This window comes from Mytilus galloprovincialis, chromosome 2 (assembly GCF_965363235.1).
Source record: "Mytilus galloprovincialis chromosome 2, xbMytGall1.hap1.1, whole genome shotgun sequence".
Classification (NCBI taxonomy): Eukaryota; Metazoa; Mollusca; class Bivalvia; order Mytilida; family Mytilidae; genus Mytilus; species Mytilus galloprovincialis.
Window position 1 is genome coordinate 31,426,042 of NC_134839.1, and position 20,277 is coordinate 31,446,318.

Sequence of the window (20,277 nt, forward strand, 5' to 3'; positions counted from 1 at the left end):
AAGGTGTTGACCAATTGTTGTTACTTTGAAGTCGATCAATCATTAAGATGGTCACTAGATAGGGACTTAGTTTAACAAAGAACTGTATGGAAAATAAATTTAAAATGTCTTCTTTGAGAGGACCACAAAAAAGAATGAAACAAGCATTTTCATATGTGAGTAATGCATGACAATACATAGTCTTCTACCGGTTGAAAAATCGTTTTATTGGAACAAAATTCTAACTTGATCTATAGCTTGTCATGGTGTTAACTATATAACAAATATCAAGTCAACATTTTCAAGCATGACTAATTATTACAGTGATTTTTCTAAGTGAAAGGACCATAACTCTGCACAAAATCATCAGACCGGTTATCAAATCAATATCTTCAACCATGTAGAAAAAAACGTGTGGAAAACTGATTTACCGGACAGACAGACAGACAGACAGATTGCGTCAGTAGGGGAATACATACACTTGTCTTCTATTAGAGAACCACTGAATGGAATAAAGCCACTCATGACATGATTGTTACTTATGAGGTGCTGACTTAGTGTTGTTACTTTGAAGTCGATCCATCATCCATGTTAGCCACTGGTTAGGGACTTTGTTTAACATATGGCACTATGGACAGTACATACAAATGTCTTCTATTAGAGAACCACTGAATGGAATAAAACTAAATACGACAAGAATGTTTATAATGAGGTGCTGACCAAGTGTTGTTACTATGAATACGATTCATCATCCAAAATGGCCACCGGTTAGGGACTTCGTTTGACATAGCGGACGTACTATGGACAATACATACAAATATCTTCTTTAGAGAACCACTGAATGGAATGAAACCAAACATGGCATGAATGTTCCTCATGAGTGTTGACCATGTGTTATTACTTTAAAACCGATCCATCATCCAAGATGGCCACAAGTAAGGGACTCAGTTTAACACTTCAGAATAAATCTCGAAGATAGAGATGGTCCAAAGGATAGCTGCTCGGTATGCCTGCAACAGGTATCATAACACTAGCAGTGTATCAAGCATGCGCAATACACTCAACTGGCCACAATTAACAAAACGCAGACTACGTGAACGCAAATCATCTAGTTGCTATACCATCTAGCACAATTATCATCCCATCAGACTCAAGAACAAGAAAACATCATTCTCACACCTTCAGACATATTTATACATCCAAAGACTAGTACAGATTTTCATTTTTCCCATACATGAAGCATTTGAATCTTTAACCAACTACAGTTGCAAATACACAGACAGTCTACTCTTCAGAGAGCAGCTTGCATATATATTCTGTTCTCTCCACTCTCATTTAAGTAGCTTCATCTCCTGTACATATTTTTAACCACTACACCTGTTCTCTGCATCGTTTTTGTATATAACTAAAATATTAACAAGTTTTGAATAAATAGGCCAAGAATGCACCAGTTATTAATCATCTTTAATCAGATGGAAAATAGGAAAACTTTAAGAAGAACAACAAAAAACCCTATTGATAATACATGCAAATGTCTTTTTTTAGAGAACCACTGAATGGAATGAAACCAAACATGGCATGAATGTTCCTTAGGAGATGCTGACCAAGTGTTGTTACTTTGAATATGATCCATCATCCAAGATGGCTACCAGTAGGGGACTCTGTTTGACATAGGACCCTATGGACAATTAATACAAATGTTTCTTTTAGAGAAATGCTGAATGGAATGAAACCAAACATGGCATGAATGTTCCTTATGAGGTGTTGACCAAATGTTGTGACTTTGAAGACGATTTCATTGAGCCGCAACTCCTCTAAAGTCGGAAATATTTGATATGAAATATAAACAGTGTTTTGTGCTTCCTAAATTTGTCTAACAATCTTTTTTCATAGAAAACGCTTATTTCAAAATAAGAAAACCATTAATAACTATCTGTGTCTTATACACTTTTGAGAATGCTCAGGTGAGGTACTGCTGCTAGCCTGGAATCCTGGCTCACTGCTCAGAGAAGTGAAAGATTGGGTTGAGATGTCAGGCTAACTACCTGCAAAATCCAAAATCTTAGGGTATTGAATATGTTTATTTTCCAACTGAGATGAATGTTGTCTTTTGCAATTATGTTCCTCATTTTCATCCCTTTAAAGAAAAAGAATTAAATGCATTTTCCATGTTCAAATTCTTACTGTGTCCACCTTATTACTGTGTTCACACACTTTTATGTTAACAAATAGCCCATTGTACTGAGATTTCACGTGCAACTTCTTGTATTATAATTTCTCCTGCTTTTGATTAAATAACGGGGCCAATATTAAACTAAATTTGGCCTCAATCATTAATAGGGTATCTGTTACCATTTAAATCTATTTTTACATGATTTCCAAAACCAAAGTAGACTCTTTGGAACCTTGTGATTGTAAACTTGGTAGTATATTGCAAATGTTGAATTAAAATGGCAATACTTAAACATGTAAACTATGCAAAACATTTAAATTCAATGAATAATGACTGAAGACAAGGTCCCAATAACCTGCATGTATGGAAATGCCATTGTTTATAAAACTGCATATCAATTACAATTGCCTTATCATAAACTAACCTAAACAGTCTTAACATGTTTACTGGCATACCAATGAACTATGCAAAGTTTTCATGAAAGTCCATGAACAATGATGAGGGGGTGTGACTATATTATCTCTTTGAAATTTTGACTTGCAAATGCTAAATACAACTGCTGACCAATTATTATTGACAAAACATTGCTGGCTATTAGCAAACTCAGCAAATATTTGAAGTTAATAGACTATGACTTAGGGGCAAGAGCCAAATAATCTACATGGAAATGAGTATACCAATGCTAATAATTCTGCATACCCAATTAGTCTTCATAATAGACTTCTGAAAATAAAGGCCTGGAGCTCAATTTACAGCCAAATTTTGTAGATTTTGTTCCCCTGATTTTTACAGGCCTTATAGAAATTTAACAAGCAAGGCGGCTGTGCCTGTGGTTAAGTGTGAAGACTGCCTAATCTTGTATTATTTTAATTTTAGTTTCTTGTGTACAATTTGGAAATTAGTATGGCGTTCATTATCACTGGACTAGTATATATTTGTTTAGGAGCCAGCTGAAGGACGCCTCCGGGTGCAGGAATTTCTCGCTACATTGAAGACCTGTTGGTGACCCTCTGCTGTTGTTTTTTATTTGGTCGGGTTGTTGTCTCTTTGACACATTCCCCATTTCCATTCTCAATTTTATGCCTAATATCATTGACCATATGGGTACAGATGCGCATTAGTTTTCCCATAGGCCGTAATGGTAACGTTTTCTTCTGTTGCTCAGTCCATATCGTTAACTTGGATATGTGTGATGGCTCGTTTCGAAGCTGAGACATTTTGACATATGTGGTTAAATTTTCGGGGTACGAAGTGAGATTACTTTTTCCGTAAATTGGTAAACCCCGAGTATCCTTTTGTGATGCGGCTCCTCATGGTAAATAATCCCATTTTTAACACAAAAAGTTCTTTGAAAATTTAATACTTTGAACACATTTAATAGCTCCATAGATTTTACACATTTATTCTGTGTTCCCCTACTTTCTAAATTAACTCAAATGGTTAAGCTCAGTCACTTGTTTATCATAGAAAAGTGTCAAATATCACTACACAGAGAATTTTTGTTTACACGTGACTTTTGAGTTCCTCATTTCAAGGCGCATTAGGGATCTTGTCCCATATAATACTGACCTAATCCCAAACTAGAAGAATTACATGTAAAGTTAGTAAAAGTTACAAAGCCAATATGTTATTCAATTATTTGATTGATTTCTTTATACACATAAAATGATATTGTTACTAAACATTGAAGAACAGCTTTATAAAGCATTAATGATTATGTGTATAAATCAACCCAATTCAGTACATTTAAATATTTTTTAGAATGGTGGGCACTGTTGGACATTTTTCCCAGTGACCGTTCCATTCCAACATTGTGAAAGTGTATCCTGTGATATATACAAATGCCAACCAGTTGCTTCGCAGGGCGCAGCATTATACGACCGCAGAGGTTGAACCCTGAACGGTTGGGGCAAGTATGGACACAACATTCAAGCTGGATTCAGCTCTAAATTTGGATTGTGATTAAATAGTTAACACACCATAGGTTTCTGACACAGAATGAATGTGGTCTAATGAACTAAAACAAAAAATTTTGCCTTTGAGCAATTCACTATGCTGTTGAATATTAATCCTTTCAAAAAAATGTTTGAAGAAATTTTCTTTTTATTTATGAAATCTGAAATGAAAAAAATTGACCCCCCAATTTTTTTTTCACATCCCCCTTTCCCTTATTTCAAAACTGATCTCAATTCAAATTTCTAATGAAGTTTGCAACAATAACTACTCATTTAAATACATCATAAAATATTACAAGAGTGCACACGCTGAAATGTCTCGCCTTCTATACTAATCATTGATATTATGTTGATAGTCCTAAGTAAAAAGCTAAGCTTTATAACAACTGTACCATAAACTTAACATTAACCAAGATAACTAAACAAAGACCAATGAACCTTGAAAATGAATTCAAGGTCAGATGAACCATGCCAGGCAGACATGTACAGCTAACAATGCTTCTATACAACATATATAGTTGACCTATTACTTATAGTTTAAGAAAAATAGACCAAAACACAAAAACTTAACACTGTGCAATGAACCGTGAAAATGAGGTCACGGTCAAATAAAACCTGCGCGACTGACATAAAGATCATTAAATATTTCCATACACCAAATATAGTTGACCTATGGCATATAGTATTAGATAAAAAGACCAAAACTCAAAAACTTAACTTTGACCACTGAACCATGAAAATGAGGTCAAGGTCACATGACATCTGCCCGCTAGACATGTACACCTTACAATCATTCCATACAACAAATATAGTAGACCTATTGCATATAGTATGAGAACAACAGACCAAAACACAAAAACTTAACTATAACCACTGAACCATGAAAATGAGGTCAAGGTCAGATGACACCTGCCAGTTGGACATGTACACCTTACAGTCCTTCCATACACCGAATATACTAGCCCTATTGCTTATAGTATCTGAGATATGGACTTGACCACCAAAACTTAACCTTGTTCACTGATCCATGAAATGAGGTCGAGGTCAAGTGAAAACTGTCTGACAGACATTAGGACCTTGCAAGGTACGCACATATCAAATATAGTTATCCTATTACTTATAATAAGAGAGAATTCAACATTACAAAATATTTGAACTTTTTTTTCAAGTGGTCACTGAACCATGAAAATGAGGTCAAGGACATTGGACATGTGACTGATGGAAACTTCGTAACATGAGGCATCTATATACAAAGTATGAAGCATCCAGGTCTTCCACCTTCTAAAATATAAAGCTTTTAAGAAGTTAGCTAACGCCGCCGCCGTAGCCACCGCCGGATCACTATCCCTATGTCGAGCTTTCTGCAACAAAAGTTGCAGGCTCGACAAAAATGTAAAAAAAGTGCTTGTTATTACTGAATGGTAAAGATTGTTTTAATCTATCAGTTGGTTGTAAAAGTGAATATACATTGTATATTGTATAAAACAAGAGTGCACACGCTGAAATGTCTCGCCTTCTATACTAATCATTGATATTATGTAGATAGTCCTAAGTATAAAGCTTTATTACAACTGTCTCATAAACTTAACATTAACCAAGATAACTAAACAAACACCAATGAACCATGAAAATGAGGTCAAGGTCAGATGAACCATGCCAGGCAGACATGTACAGCTAACAATGCTTCTATACAACATATATAGTTGACCTATTACCTATAGTTTAAGAAAAATAGACCAAAACACAAAATCTTAACACTGTGCAATGAACCTTAAAAATGAGGTCAGGGTCAAAAGAAACCTGCGCTACTGACATAAAGATCATAAAATATATTCATACACCAAATATAGTTGACCTATGGCATATAGTATTAGATAAAAAGACCAAAACTCAAAAACTTAACTTTGACCACTGAACCATGTAAATGAGGTCAAGGTCACATGACATCTGCCCGCTAGACATGTACACCTTACAATCATTCCATATAATAAATATAGTAGACCTATTGCATATAGTATGAATAAAACAGACCAAAACACAAAAATTTAACTATAACCACTGAACCATGAAAATGAGGTCAAGGTCACATGACATCTGCCCGCTAGACATGTACACCTTACAATCATTCCATACAACAAATATAGTAGACCTATTGCATATAGTATGAGAAAAACAGACCAAAACACAAACATTTAACTATAACCACTGAACCATGAAAATGAGGTCAAGGTCAGATGACACCTGCCAGTTGGACATGTACACCTTACAGTCCTTCCACACACCAAATATACTAGCCCTATTGCTTATAGTATCTGAGATATGGACTTGACCACCAAAACTTAACCTTGTTCACTGATCCATAAAATGAGGTCGAGGTCAAGTGAAAACTGTCTGACAGACATGAGTACCTTGCAAGGTACGCACATATCAAATATAGTTATCCTATTACTTATAATAACAGAGAATTCAACATTACAAAAAATTTGAACTTTTTTTTCAAGTGGTCACTGAACCATGAAAATGAGGTCAAGGACATTGGACATGTGACTGACGGAAACTTCGTAACATGAGGCATCTTTATACAAAGTATGAAGCATCCAGGTCTTCCACCTTCTAAAATATAAAGCTTTAAAGAAGTTAGCTAACACCGCCGCCGCCGCCGCCGGATCACTATCCCTATGTCGAGCTTTCTGCAACAAAAGTTGCAGGCTCGACAACAATGATTTAAGTTGATTCAACTACTATTCTGGACAAAGAAAGATAACTCCATGGAATTTCTTGCTATTGCACAATATTGTGCAATTAGATATTTCTTGCTATTGTGCAATACTGTGCAATTGAAGATTTCTTGCTATTGCACAATACTGTGCAATTGAAGATTTCTTGCTATTGCACAATACTGTGCAATTGAAGATTTCTTGCTATTGCTGAATACTGTGCAATTGAAAATTTCTTGCTATTGCACAATACTTAATATAATAATTTTGGATCCTGATTTGGACCAACTTGAAAACTGGGCCCATAATCAAAAATCTAAGTACATGTTTAGATTCAGCATATCAAAGAGGCCCAAGAATTCAATTTTTGTTAAAATCAAACTTAGTTTAATTTTGGACCCTTTGGACTTTAATGTAGACCAATTTTAAAACAGGACCAACAATTAAGAATCTACATACACAGTTAGATTTGGCATATCAAAGAACCCCAATTATTCAATTTTTGATGAAATCAAACAAAGTTTAATTTTGGACCCCCATTTGGACCAACTTGAAAACTGGGCCAATAATCAAAAATCTAAGTACATTTTTAGATTCAGCATATCAAAGAACCCCAAGGATTCAATTTTTGTTAAAATCAAACTAAGTTTAATTTTGGACCCTTTGGACCTTAATGTAGACCAATTTGAAAACGGGACCAAAAATTTAGAATCTACATACACAGTTAGATTCGGCATATCAAAGAACCCCAATTATTCAATTTTTGATGAAATCAAACAAAGTTTAATTTTGGACCCTTTGGGCCCTTTATTCCTAAACTGTTGGGACCAAAACTCCCAAAATCAATACCAACCTTCCTTTTATGGTCATAAACCTTGTGTTTAAATTTCATACATTTCTATTTACTTATACTAAAGTTATGGTGCGAAAACCAAGAAAAATGCTTATTTGGGTCCCTTTTTGGCCCCTAATTCCTAAACTGTTGGGACCTCAACTCCCAAAATCAATACCAACCTTCCTTTTGTGGTCATAAACATTGTGTTTAAATTTCATTGATTTCTATTTACTTAAACTAAAGTTATTGTGCGAAAACCAAGAATACTGCTTATTTAGGCCCTTTTTTGGCCCCTTATTCCTAAACTGTTGGAACCAAAACTCCCAAAATCACTCCCAACCTTTCTTTTGTGGTCATAAACTTTGTGTCAAAATTTCATAGATTTCTATTAACTTAAACTAAAGTTATAGTGCGAAAACCAAGAAAATGCTTATTTGGGCCCCTTTTGGCCCCTAATTCCTAAAATGTTGGGACCAAAACTCCCAAAATCAATCCCAACCTTCCTTTTGTGGTCATAAACCTTGTGTTAAAATTTCATAGATTTCTATTCAGTTTTACTAAAGTTAGAGTGCGAAAACTAAAAGTATTCGGACGACGACGACGACGCCAACGTGATAGCAATATACGACGAAAATTTTTTCAAATTTTGCGGTCGTATAAAAATTAATTAATGTATACTAGTACATCTTTTGTACTTTAGATTATGTCCATCAGATTGTCCTCATGAAATACTATAAAGTTATGTATGTGACATGTCTTTTATTCATTTTTTTTTCAACAATAAATTATATAACAACAGATACATAAACAAATTACACATCAGTTCATTTTTTCTTAGATTTTCCTTTACTTTTTGTCTTTTTTTCTGGCTCTGCATATTTTGCCTCTAGATCAGCAAAGAAACTGTTCATTTGTTTTGCTCGTGACTGCTGATTAGAATGAATGAGAGATTTTAATGCTTCGTCTTCCTCTCCAAGTCCTAACTTTTTAGCCTCTTCATCAGCTTCATCTGCCTCCTCATCAGCCTACAAAATGGTAAAATGTCTCTTTAAAATGATTTCTTGTTTCGTTGGTTAGAAGTTTTGCAGACCATAGAAAACCCTCACGAGTTGTCAAGGTCCTTAAATCAAAGAGCTGAAAGCTCTGAAAAACGCCACTGTCTCTAATATTGGGATATTTTTTATGCAAGTCTTGATTTTCACATACCCTAATTTATTTAGTTTAACATTGCAACATGTCTCGTAAGCATAAAATAGATATTCCTATATGTGTGTGTGTGAAGTGAAGATGACAACTACCTGTTTTTTTAGTACAAATGAATAGGTCAAGACTACCTGAATGATCTACAGTATCCATTGACTACTGGCTGTTTTTTTGTACAAATAAATACCGTAGAAAGGCTTGTTAAGTTCGCGCTGGTACTTATGTTAGTTTGAAATCCCCTTTTCCCCACAAAATTTTAGGTAAAAAAATTTTTTGTTTCTGTAAGAAAAGGTCTAACAGGTCAGGAATAACCACCAATTGTTGGATTATACCTCAATTAACGTATAATCCACCAATTGAGGTATATTGGTATGGACCAATTGACGTACATGTACAAAGTTTTTTTGTAATAAAATGATAGTAAGAGATAGGAGCATCATTTCGCAACTTACAACCTATTTTATGACCATTGTTGAGTCCTCCTAAAGTTTCAGTTTTGTCAAAGCCTGTTGCATCTCTTGAGAATGAATGTATACAATAATTCTTTTGTTGAAGCATCTGTACTATTGACCATAATTGACTTTTAATAATGAAAGTCAGGTATTAACAGAGAGCTCCATTCACCTGTGGAGTTGTACTCATAATCACACGAGTCGATGTCTGCAGACAGTATTGATGTCCATTGGCATTGACAGGTGATTAGTGGTTAATTTGCCAATCAGGAATTGACAAGATAACAATAGAATAAACTGCAAATACAATTATTGATTAAATGAAATATGTTAAGTCACTATATATATACTAAACTAGGAATGTTTGACATGTTTTCATACCATACTATGGTTTTAAGAAAACAATGCTCCATTTTGGTTGAATAATTTGATTTGAAAAACAAAGAATCTATACATCAATTGGTCTATACCATTATATGTCAATTGGTGGATTATACTTCAATTGAGGTATAATCCCCCAATTGGTGGTTATTCCTGACCTGTCTAATGAAACTCCAGTAATTTCAAATCCCATGCGATCGTTGGTTTGCGGTATTTTCTTGGGAAAACCTGTTTTCCATATCAAACATTTGTCAAACAGAAGCTAAAACTGCTTGTAAATGATTCTAGAACGCTTAATGATTGTTAAAATAAGCATGATAAGTTAAATTCACTTAAAAAAACAATTTTAAATTTTTTTAAAATTAACCGGTGAGAGTTGAAATCCGTACATGACAGATATCACTATAATACGACTTTGAAAGTAAAACAGTTCCATCCTTTTGAAAAACAGTCTTTAATAAACCTATCACATTAATGTTTGAAGGGTCTTAAGCTAATACAAACCATATTAGGCAGTATGAAACACCAAAACGGAATGAACAATAACCGATTACGTTTTGTAGTTTACAAATTCTAAGCTGGTTTACGGTTGTCTATTAACTATGTTTGTATCGTTTCAATCAAGCAGATACATGTACCAGTTTATTTCAACCAATGCATTGAAAAGAAACTGAGAATTTGTAATGAAAGGTTTAGTTTTTATATTTATCAGTATTAATTTGATATTGAATAGAAATAACTTATTAATATAGACGAGTTAAAATTATTAGTTTGAAAAACAATGAGATCTCCCTCTACAATATCAATAACAAAGATGGTGGAATGTAAACAAAACACTGTGCTGCGAAATTGAACTTGTTCTCTTATTTCTTGCTTATTGTAATCTATAGTCCGCACCCCCCTTTGGAAGGTCCAATTTTGGAAAATAAAACCGCGAACTATACAAGTCTTTCTATGGACAAGTCAAGATTTTTTGTTTGTAAATAAAATAAAGTATGTAAACTGGTTCGCGTCCGACTACAACACTTTGTTCGAATGTACATGTAGCATAATACAAGCAGATTCCAGTTAGTATGTCAAATAGTAAATATGAAACTGAGTGCAGTAGGCGGAAATATAATCGACTTCCGGTTCTGGTCAATGGTATCGGAAACATGCCACTGAAAGTGTCATTTTCCAAAAAACCTTTTTCATCATAATAGGTAAGTGTTCAATGCATTATTCAGCAGTTTTAATGTTATACATGATACATGTATTAAGTTTACTAAGAAGTACAATATGAAAGATTTGAAATGTAAATTGCCTCTAAATTTTATTGGTTTTAAGCTTTTAAAAAAATTGTCCCACCATGCTTTGCAACAGAACTATCAGAATGAAACTCCAGTAATTTCAAATCCCATGCGATCGTTTGTTTGCGGTATTTTCTTGGGAAAACCTGTTTTCCATATCAAACATTTGTCAAACAGAAGCTAAAACTGCTTGTAAATGATTCTAGAACGCTTAATGATTGTTAAAATAAGCATGATAAGTTAAATTCACTTAAAAAAACAATTTTAAATTTTTGAATATGTTTAAACAGCAAGAATTTAAAACATGTGTAAATTGCAAAAGAAAAAATTAACCGGTGAGAGTTGAAATCCGTACATGACAGATATCACTATAATACGACTTTGAAAGTAAAACAGTTCCATCCTTTTGAAAAACACTCTTTAATAAACCTATCACATTAATGTTTGAAGGGTCTTAAGCTAATACAAACCATATTAGGCAGTATGAAACACCAAAACGGAATGAACAATAACCGATTACGTTTTGTAGTTTACAAATTCTAAGCTGGTTTACGGTTGTCTATTAACTATGTTTGTATCGTTTCAATCAAGCAGATACATGTACCAGTTTATTTCAACCAATGCATTGAAAAGAAACTGAGAATTTGTAATGAAAGGTTTAGTTTTTATATTTATCAGTATTAATTTGATATTGAATAGAAATAACTTATTAATATAGACGAGTTAAAATTATTAGTTTGAAAAACAATGAGATCTCCCTCTACAATATCAATAACAAAGATGGTGGAATGTAAACAAAACACTGTGCTGCGAAATTGAACTTGTTCTCTTATTTCTTGCTTATTGTAATCTATAGTCCGCACCCCCCTTTGGAAGGTCCAATTTTGGAAAATAAAACCGCGAACTATACAAGTCTTTCTATGGACAAGTCAAGATTTTTTGTTTGTAAATAAAATAAAGTATGTAAACTGGTTCGCGTCCGACTACAACACTTTGTTCGAATGTACATGTAGCATAATACAAGCAGATTCCAGTTAGTATGTCAAATAGTAAATATGAAACTGAGTGCAGTAGGCGGAAATATAATCGGCTTCCGGTTCTGGTCAATGGTATCGGAAACATGCCACTGAAAGTGTCATTTTCCAAAAAACCTTTTTCATCATAATAGGTAAGTGTTCAATGCATTATTCAGCAGTTTTAATGTTATACATGATACATGTATTAAGTTTACTAAGAAGTACAATATGAAAGATTTGAAATGTAAATTGCCTCTAAATTTTATTGGTTTTAAGCTTTTAAAAAAATTGTCCCACCATGCTTTGCAACAGAACTATCAGAATGACTTGTCAGCCATTGACTTTGTTTGTTTACTTTAGTTGTGCCCTTCTTAAAAGGAATTGACAAAAAGTCATAGCATCACCATATTCTGAGAGAAAAAAATCATAATTTGTACAGGTCTGAATTAGGACTAGTCTAGAAAGGGGACTAGGCATATTTTGGCGTTAATATTGAGTCACTGATAAGGTCTTTGCGTCGGAACTAAACACATTTTTTCTAAAAACAGTTGTTGGCATGACACGGGTTATGTTCTTCTCATATATATGTTATGATGGTATGATACTAAACCCCTTACGGGAAGGATTGTGCCTGATGTTCATATGATGAAATCATAATCTTTCAGTCAGTTTAATTGAAGTCTGGAGCTGGCATGTCAGTTAACTCCTATTAGTCTGTTGTTATTTATGTATTATTGTCATTTTGTTTATTTTCTTTGGTTACATCTTCTGACATCAGACTCGGACTTCTCTTGAACTGAATTTTAATGTGCGTATTGTTATGCTTTTACTTTTCTACACTGGTTAGAGGTATAGGGGGAGGGTTGAGATCTCACAAACATGTTTAACCCCGCCGCATTTTTTGCGCCTGTCCCAAGTCAGGAGCCTCTGGCCTTTGTTAGTCTTGTATTATTTAAATTTTAGTTTCTTATGTACAATTTGGAAATTATCACTGAACTAGTATATATTTGTTTAGGGGCCAGCTGAAGGACACCTCCGGGTGCGGGAATTTCTCGCTACATTGAAGACCTGTTGGTGACCTTCTGCTGTTGTGTTTTTTTTATTTTGGTCGGGTTGTTGTCTCTTTGACACATTCCCCATTTCCATTCTCAATTTTATGAATAGACAAAGAAATGACAACATTAAACAAAGAACCAATAAAAAAAAATAAAAGACAGTTCGATAAAATAAAAAGTACTTTTAAATGAATTTCATAATTGTTTAAATAAAAGCTAATAAATATATAAGGGAAAATAACTATTGTGTGGAAATTTCCCTGTTTACAGTATATTTTTTATACATGTAGACATGTTTTGTCTTTGCCCATACCTTTCTTTTTCACTTTGTCTATTTTTGTCTTAGTTATGCCCGTACCTTTCGTTTCCTCTCAGCTATTTTTGTCTTAGTAATGCTTCTTGTAAAGCCTTTATACTCTGTAATTTCCTTTTTCTTGATTAAATCTTTGAGGATTTGTATAAACCTTGGTTCATCTTCTGCAGTACAACACATCACTCCATCCATAATCATGCCCATATCACCTTCATATTCACAGTATAAATCTTTTAAGTCAGATAACTCTTCATCAGAGCCTGAAATTTAATTATAAAAAATATAAATGTAGATAACACTAAATATATGTATGAGAAGCTACATGTACATGTACATCCAACTGTTATTGACATTACTATTTAACAGCTATAGCTAGCACTAAATTAAAGTAATATATGCAAATATATAATAAAAGAAAGAAAATTGTATGTTTGTTAAAATGTCATTCTATTTATAAACAGGTTCATGATCACAGGCAAACTGTAGAGAAAAAAGGCATTTTCAATGCTACAAATGTAATCTTGAGGTGTTGGGTTGCTGTTTCATTACCATATGCCAAACAGTTACAATAATCATACTTTACCTTTATATTTTTCTTCAAATTCTTTAATATCCTGTGGTGTTACTTGGTGAAACAGAATTCTCCAGTAATCATACCAATCCTTGTCTTGTGTCAAAACATCATCTTCATCATCAACTTCACCTAAATGTACAATTCCTTATTTGTAATAAAATTGAGAATAACAATTTTAACTTACAGACTATCTTGATATGGGGAATTTATATATACATGTACAAGTAATTAGACATAGTTGTTAACATTTTGTACCTCACCTGTTTCATCATATACTGCTCTTTTGTCTTTATCTGACAGAATACAGTATATCTTTCCAAGGACCTGGAATTTCTCTGTGGCTGTCTTCTTTCCATCTCCATGGACTCTGTCAGGATGTACTTTCAGAGACAGCTTGTGGTAGCCTCTTTTTACTACAATGAAAGCAACAGACATCAAAATATTGTGTTCATTCATGTAAAATAAAAGTAAAATGATGAACCAAGAAATGTTCAAAGCTGTAGAAATTACTAGTTTCTTGACATACATGCCACTACGTAAGTACCTTTGGAAACAAACATTATTTCTTGTTTATCTTGCATACATGTACATTGTGTAATGACAATCACGAAAAAGCTTGATGAACTTTAAAAGTACATGCGATCACCTTTATCCGGTAAATTACTTCATAAACATGATAAAGGCTTGCATTATTGACAAAATGTATGCTGAATTTAGTGTTAGAATGTAATACCAACTATGCAAGGGCTGTATAGCCAGTCAAGGTTGTTATAAACTTCCATTTGTTAGAATTTAATAATTTGCTTTAATTTATTAATAACTCATATACATCATGTACATGTAAGTTGTAACATGTACATGATGTATAATGAAAAATATATATTTTATCTAAATTGAATTTAATAAAATATAGAATTCAATATGATAAAATTGTTAGCAATTATTTTACATAATTAACAATTGTTTATAAGATAATTACAAGAGTATTTGGTTTATTTGTATAAGTATAGTAATTATTTTTAACTGGTTGTTAATTGATTTCACAACTATTCCTATAATCTGCTTGGCTTCATTTAATCTCACTTTGATCTTCAATACATTGTATCTAATTTTGCTTAAAATTCATTTTTCATTATCATGATTATAGACCTTAAAATATAAGCAACAATACAACTACAATACTGGCATATCAGTAATGTACCAGTATTGTTGTTTTTTTTATAAAAAAGTTACAATACTGGTACAAAATTTTTATACCAGTATTGTCCACAATACTGGTATACCAGTATTGCGATCACCAACTACAGGAGATCCGGTCTAAAGCCAGTATAGGCAAATAATAACATCTTCCAAAACTCAACCTGTTAGACTACCTTTATATTTCCTGGTCTTAAACAGTAATATTCCTTCTTTAAAAAAATTAAGGCATGTACATACCTGCCAACTTTCACGATTTAGGCGTGTACTACACGATTTTGACCCTTTGTCACGATTGCACGATCGTGTTCCTGAAAAACCCTCTAAAACACGATTTGGTGAAAATCTACACGAAAAATATTGTTGTTCCCGATTTTGAACTGTGTCCAATGGAGGAAATCGTGTTCAGCCAATCAAATTGTGTGTTTCTCATGATCAAATTAATCAGCCAATCAAAAACGTTTTCTCTCAAGATTGTTTTAACATGCTAGATATTGAACTTGTGTTGTATTCCTCTGTTTGTTGGTCAGAATTGTGAAAACCAGGGGTTTATCTGGGTATTTTGGGAAAAAGGACCCTGGCCAGTTTAGGGAATTTTTTAACGCGGTTTTCAATGAAATTGGGAAAAACAACCAATATACCAGATGTTAGTTTTAGTGTGATTAGTTCATAAAATTATTTTTTGTTGGTGAAAATAAAGTAAGGACTACACCTTCTTTGTTTTTTAAATATAACAACATGGCATTTCAGTTTATTTGAGTATCAAAATAATGAGTTCCAACTTCTTAAAGGATTGTTACATTTTTTTGATTTTGACATGAAAATTTGTGAAATAAAATATTTTAAGTTCTGTATAAAATATATCCTGTTTCTATTTTCTTTTTTATATATCTTTTAGTTTTCAATTTTAGTGTTGCTATGATAGCTGTCACATGTTTGGTTCTTTTCATTTTTTATTTACTGTATTTGATTGACAAACCCGGATTTATATACTTGTCCGTTTTCGGATTTGACCTGGTTTTAGTTTATTCCCACACTTCCTGTTTAGTTATTTATGGCAGCCATTGTTTGTCAATGTTGTTTTCATTCAATATGTTTCAACTTGGATTTACACATTACTTGTTGGCGATTTTTTTACATAAAGCTAGCGGTTGAATAAAATAAACATCTCTGTCATGAATAATAAAGATTAAAATGAATTTTGTGATCATTTGGGAATTTTGCTGCCAAAATTGGGAAAAATGTAGGGTTTTTGCCGTTGGGAATGGGTCCGAATACCGGACCCTGTGGAATGCTAGAAAAATCCATGAAAACATGAACATGGCAAATGATTTTTCAACTGCAAGGAGGTTCTTACACAGAATAAGAATAAAAGCATGGCTGATTGACAAACTTCAATGATGCAGTACTACCATGAATATAATAAATAGTAGTTTATTCACTAATTTATTGACATTACATGTACACTTGCTGTAACATAATTTTATTTATGTATTCAATCATTTAAATATAATGTACTATTCATTATTTTTCACATGGACCCCCCACCCCCACCCACATCAACATGAGGAATCCCTTAAATGAGGGACTACCCTTAGTCAAGGGGTCACTCTTGTAAAAAATAAAATAGAAAAATGTAGATTTATTAACTTAAAAATGGGAAATTCTGACATTATATTTGGAACAGCTTTTCTAAATGAAGAGTCCTATTATTTTGAATAATTAAGAAGATATAAGGCCAAGATCATATCAAAGTTCTTGGACATGTGTTGACCATATAATACCAGATAGATCATAAGATGTATAGTTCTTTGGGAAAAGTTTCTTCAAATAATATGAATGTGTGCTCATTTGTACTTAAAAAGTGGTTTTTAATGTCCAAACATTGAGGGGTGATCCCTATGTGTTGTTCCCAACCTGATAAAGGTCCTTCTTTGTGTATAATTTTAAATTGGAAAAGTCAACAACTATTTAGTATCCTTACACATGAAAATAATTCCTGGTCTTACAGCTACATGTTCATATTTTCTGCTGATATAATAACTAGAATCATGCAAATAAACTTAAGAAAAAGGGATGTAAGTCCATCTTACAAATCATGCAATTTATATGACACTTTTTCTAGACTACAAAACAGCACGCGCAAAATAGTTGTCGCAAAGAATTTTAACCTTTGAAATTGTTGTGGCGCGCTAAAACCCCCATGGGCATTTTCAAAAGTTGGCAGGTATGCATGTATATTTGTTAAGAAAAACCAGAAATAGTGTGGCCGAATTGACTACGCCTTTGGACTACGGCCTAAACCGAAGGTGGGGAGAGAGCAAAATGTGATTGATTAAGGTAGCACTCCACAGTTAGGTGTGTAGTTTCGCATTTTGGCCCCTGTGGATTTTTCAAATATGAGAGCTAGTGTGCAATAAAATTCATTTTTGGATAGCTGAGTATTAAAATAGCCTTTGTATTGGGTTTATATGAACATCAAGATTATGTAATGTATGTAATATAGGCTGTTTTCTGTATGACAGTCCGTATTTGCATGTCCCTACCATACATTGGTCCGGCAATTATTGTAATGTTTTTTTCCAACTTTTTATCGCACGAACTTTGTGATTGGATTTTACGAAAAAATGAGGCGAAAGACACCCATTTTTTATTTGATCATTAGAAAGATTTATGAAAAGAGTTTCTAAAAAGGTATCACTCAAAGGCATTGAAATTCTAGTTTGATCCAAATTTTGGGGGGATATGTGACATGTCCACCCCCCTTTTTGCAATATTTTATGGTAAATAAATGCAGAATGTTGCCATGGATACACATAAAAGGAATTAATTTTCACTCTTTTAACTTTTGAAAATCAAATCTATGGAATATACTGATTACATACATATGCACATGTACAACACAAACAGTTAGGTTAATGTATTAGAAATCCAGGAATAGGAGATGATAAAACATTTTGTGGCTCATTTTTAATTTTATTTTCTAACTGTGGAGTGCTACCTAAATAGGGAATCACTTTATCATGAACGGAGGGGCCCCTTCTTAGACAGTCATTGGGGCTCCGCTTATGAAAATTTCTGGATCCGCAACTGTATACGACTTGGCAAAACGTCTCGAAATCACAGAAATAATCAGAACTGGGCGAATTAAGAGATAACCTTACCTTCACTAGGAGATGCACTTTTGGGGAGTGAAAGAACTTTGTACAGATCTTTAGTTTTGAACAGTTTCTTGCAAGACTCTATTAGTCCTGGCATTGTCAACCTTATTCGCAAAACCTTTTGTTTATTATGACGAAATTTGGCGCGTCAATTTAACGAAGAAAATCGCATTAAAGGGAAATAATCGAAAGGAAGGAAAGTCTAAAACATGGAATGTGAAAATGCGTAAGTGTGAAAATGATATATTTTCTGTCATATATCGATAACAACTCAAACTGGAATTTTTTTAAATGAGATAAATTTTTTAAACACTGTCAAAACAACGATTAATTTTCAAATGCCGTTATCTTACCGAAACATTAGATAGGAAGCACAGTTCTATATTATATATATGTTTTATGTTTTGCTTTATATGCTTTAATTGTGCTTATTAATTGCTGTACTTGATAACATTATTTATTTTGCATGATGTGTTTTATGTATTGTGCTTGTCATATATTTATGTCGGATAAAAGCTCTACAGAGCTTATGTTGTATTGATATAAGATATAAGATATAAGATTTTATTGATATAAAAATCCAAAATCTGGATTGTCATCAACACATACACAAAGTGTCACAAAGAACAAACAAACAGTAATCATTACAATCAATTATATGTACATAAAATGGTAATATATATTTTCTTTCTTATCTATCTATTTGACTGAGGAGGTACAGTTTCACATCATAGTTATACAATTTATATACTAAATAACGTAGAATAGCTTAAGTTAGTGAACGTCTGAACTTGTACATCTCACTAATACCTTTTATGCAACTTTTACTGACATCATAATCGTTACTTCGAAAAATGAGGTGAAATTTTTCTATGTCTGAAAGATTATTGAAAGATGGTAAAATATCTGAAATATTCTGAAAAATTTAATTCTCAACTCATTGAGTTTGGTACATTTTATGGTGAAGTGTATTGTTATATAATGTATAACCGACTTTAAATAAATCGTTTATGCTTTTAGTTAGGTAGTGGCTATTTTGACGGAACCGGCAAAATTATGAAAATAGCAAATTAGCCGGTTCTGATTAAAATATCTAAAATCAAGCCGGCAAAATAGCCTATTTCTATAGAATTTTACTGGCACCAACAATATAGTGAAATCGTTGCAGGTGCTGGAAAATAGAAAATATATTATTTTGCTGGCATTAGGTAAGCGGAAGCAAAGTTAAAAACTATTTTGTTTAGCCATATGCAATTCAACAATAACAAAAAAGGGCTAAATTTGAACATTTTTGAATTTTGAAGCTATGTGATTGACTTTTTTTTTATATTGTAGATGGTATTTTAAATTTATGATGCAATGTGATTTTAACTAATCTGAAATTTTATTCTTATGCATAGTACATGTAGCACGAGACTGTCTGATTTTATAAATAATTCCAACTACACGTTTTGATATTCTATTGCAACAATTGATGCTCTATATTTTTGTTCTCACGATTTTTTTCCTAGTTATCAATTCTACATAATTATTTACACTTTGATTGATAAAGGTTTTTAAACGATCATATGTGCCTAAAATAATGTTACGGCTGTTTGTATTTTACTACTGGTATATCGGAAGTAAATATTAGTTTTTTTTTTATGTTGACAGTGCACAATTTCATAGTTTTTTTGTAAGTTAAATTTCACTCGTAATAAAGAATTAACAAATTCGCTATATTGCTAGTGCCGGTAATATAGCCATTTCTATTGATATATGCTATTTTGCCGGCTTGAATTCAGTCCCATATCTTAATACGGCAAAATAGCCACTGCCTAGTTTTAACTTGTATTGAGACGTCAACAGAATTGTTTACTTTGAATTGGGACTATTGTACTAATGTCAAAATTTTATGTCCAGGCTTTGAACTTTTAACGTTCATAAAAAGTAGATCTAATATGAAAGTAAGTTTCGATCATATGAGTATCAGATGTC

The 20,277-nt window shown here is 32.9% G+C and overlaps 1 protein-coding gene across 1 annotated transcript; it reads right to left on the minus strand.

The window, feature by feature from the left end:
- Positions 1–8,398: 8,398 nt before the first annotated feature.
- LOC143063363 (dnaJ homolog subfamily C member 9-like) lies at positions 8,399–18,475 on the minus strand. Its single transcript, XM_076235477.1, has 5 exons — positions 18,304–18,475; positions 14,203–14,355; positions 13,952–14,071; positions 13,414–13,628; positions 8,399–8,684 (listed from the first exon to the last, which is right to left on the minus strand). Exons 1-5 carry the CDS (start codon positions 18,395–18,397, stop codon positions 8,484–8,486), a joined length of 783 nt encoding a protein of 260 aa, XP_076091592.1. The 5' UTR covers positions 18,398–18,475; the 3' UTR covers positions 8,399–8,483.
- Between the last annotated feature and the right edge of the window lie 1,802 nt (positions 18,476–20,277).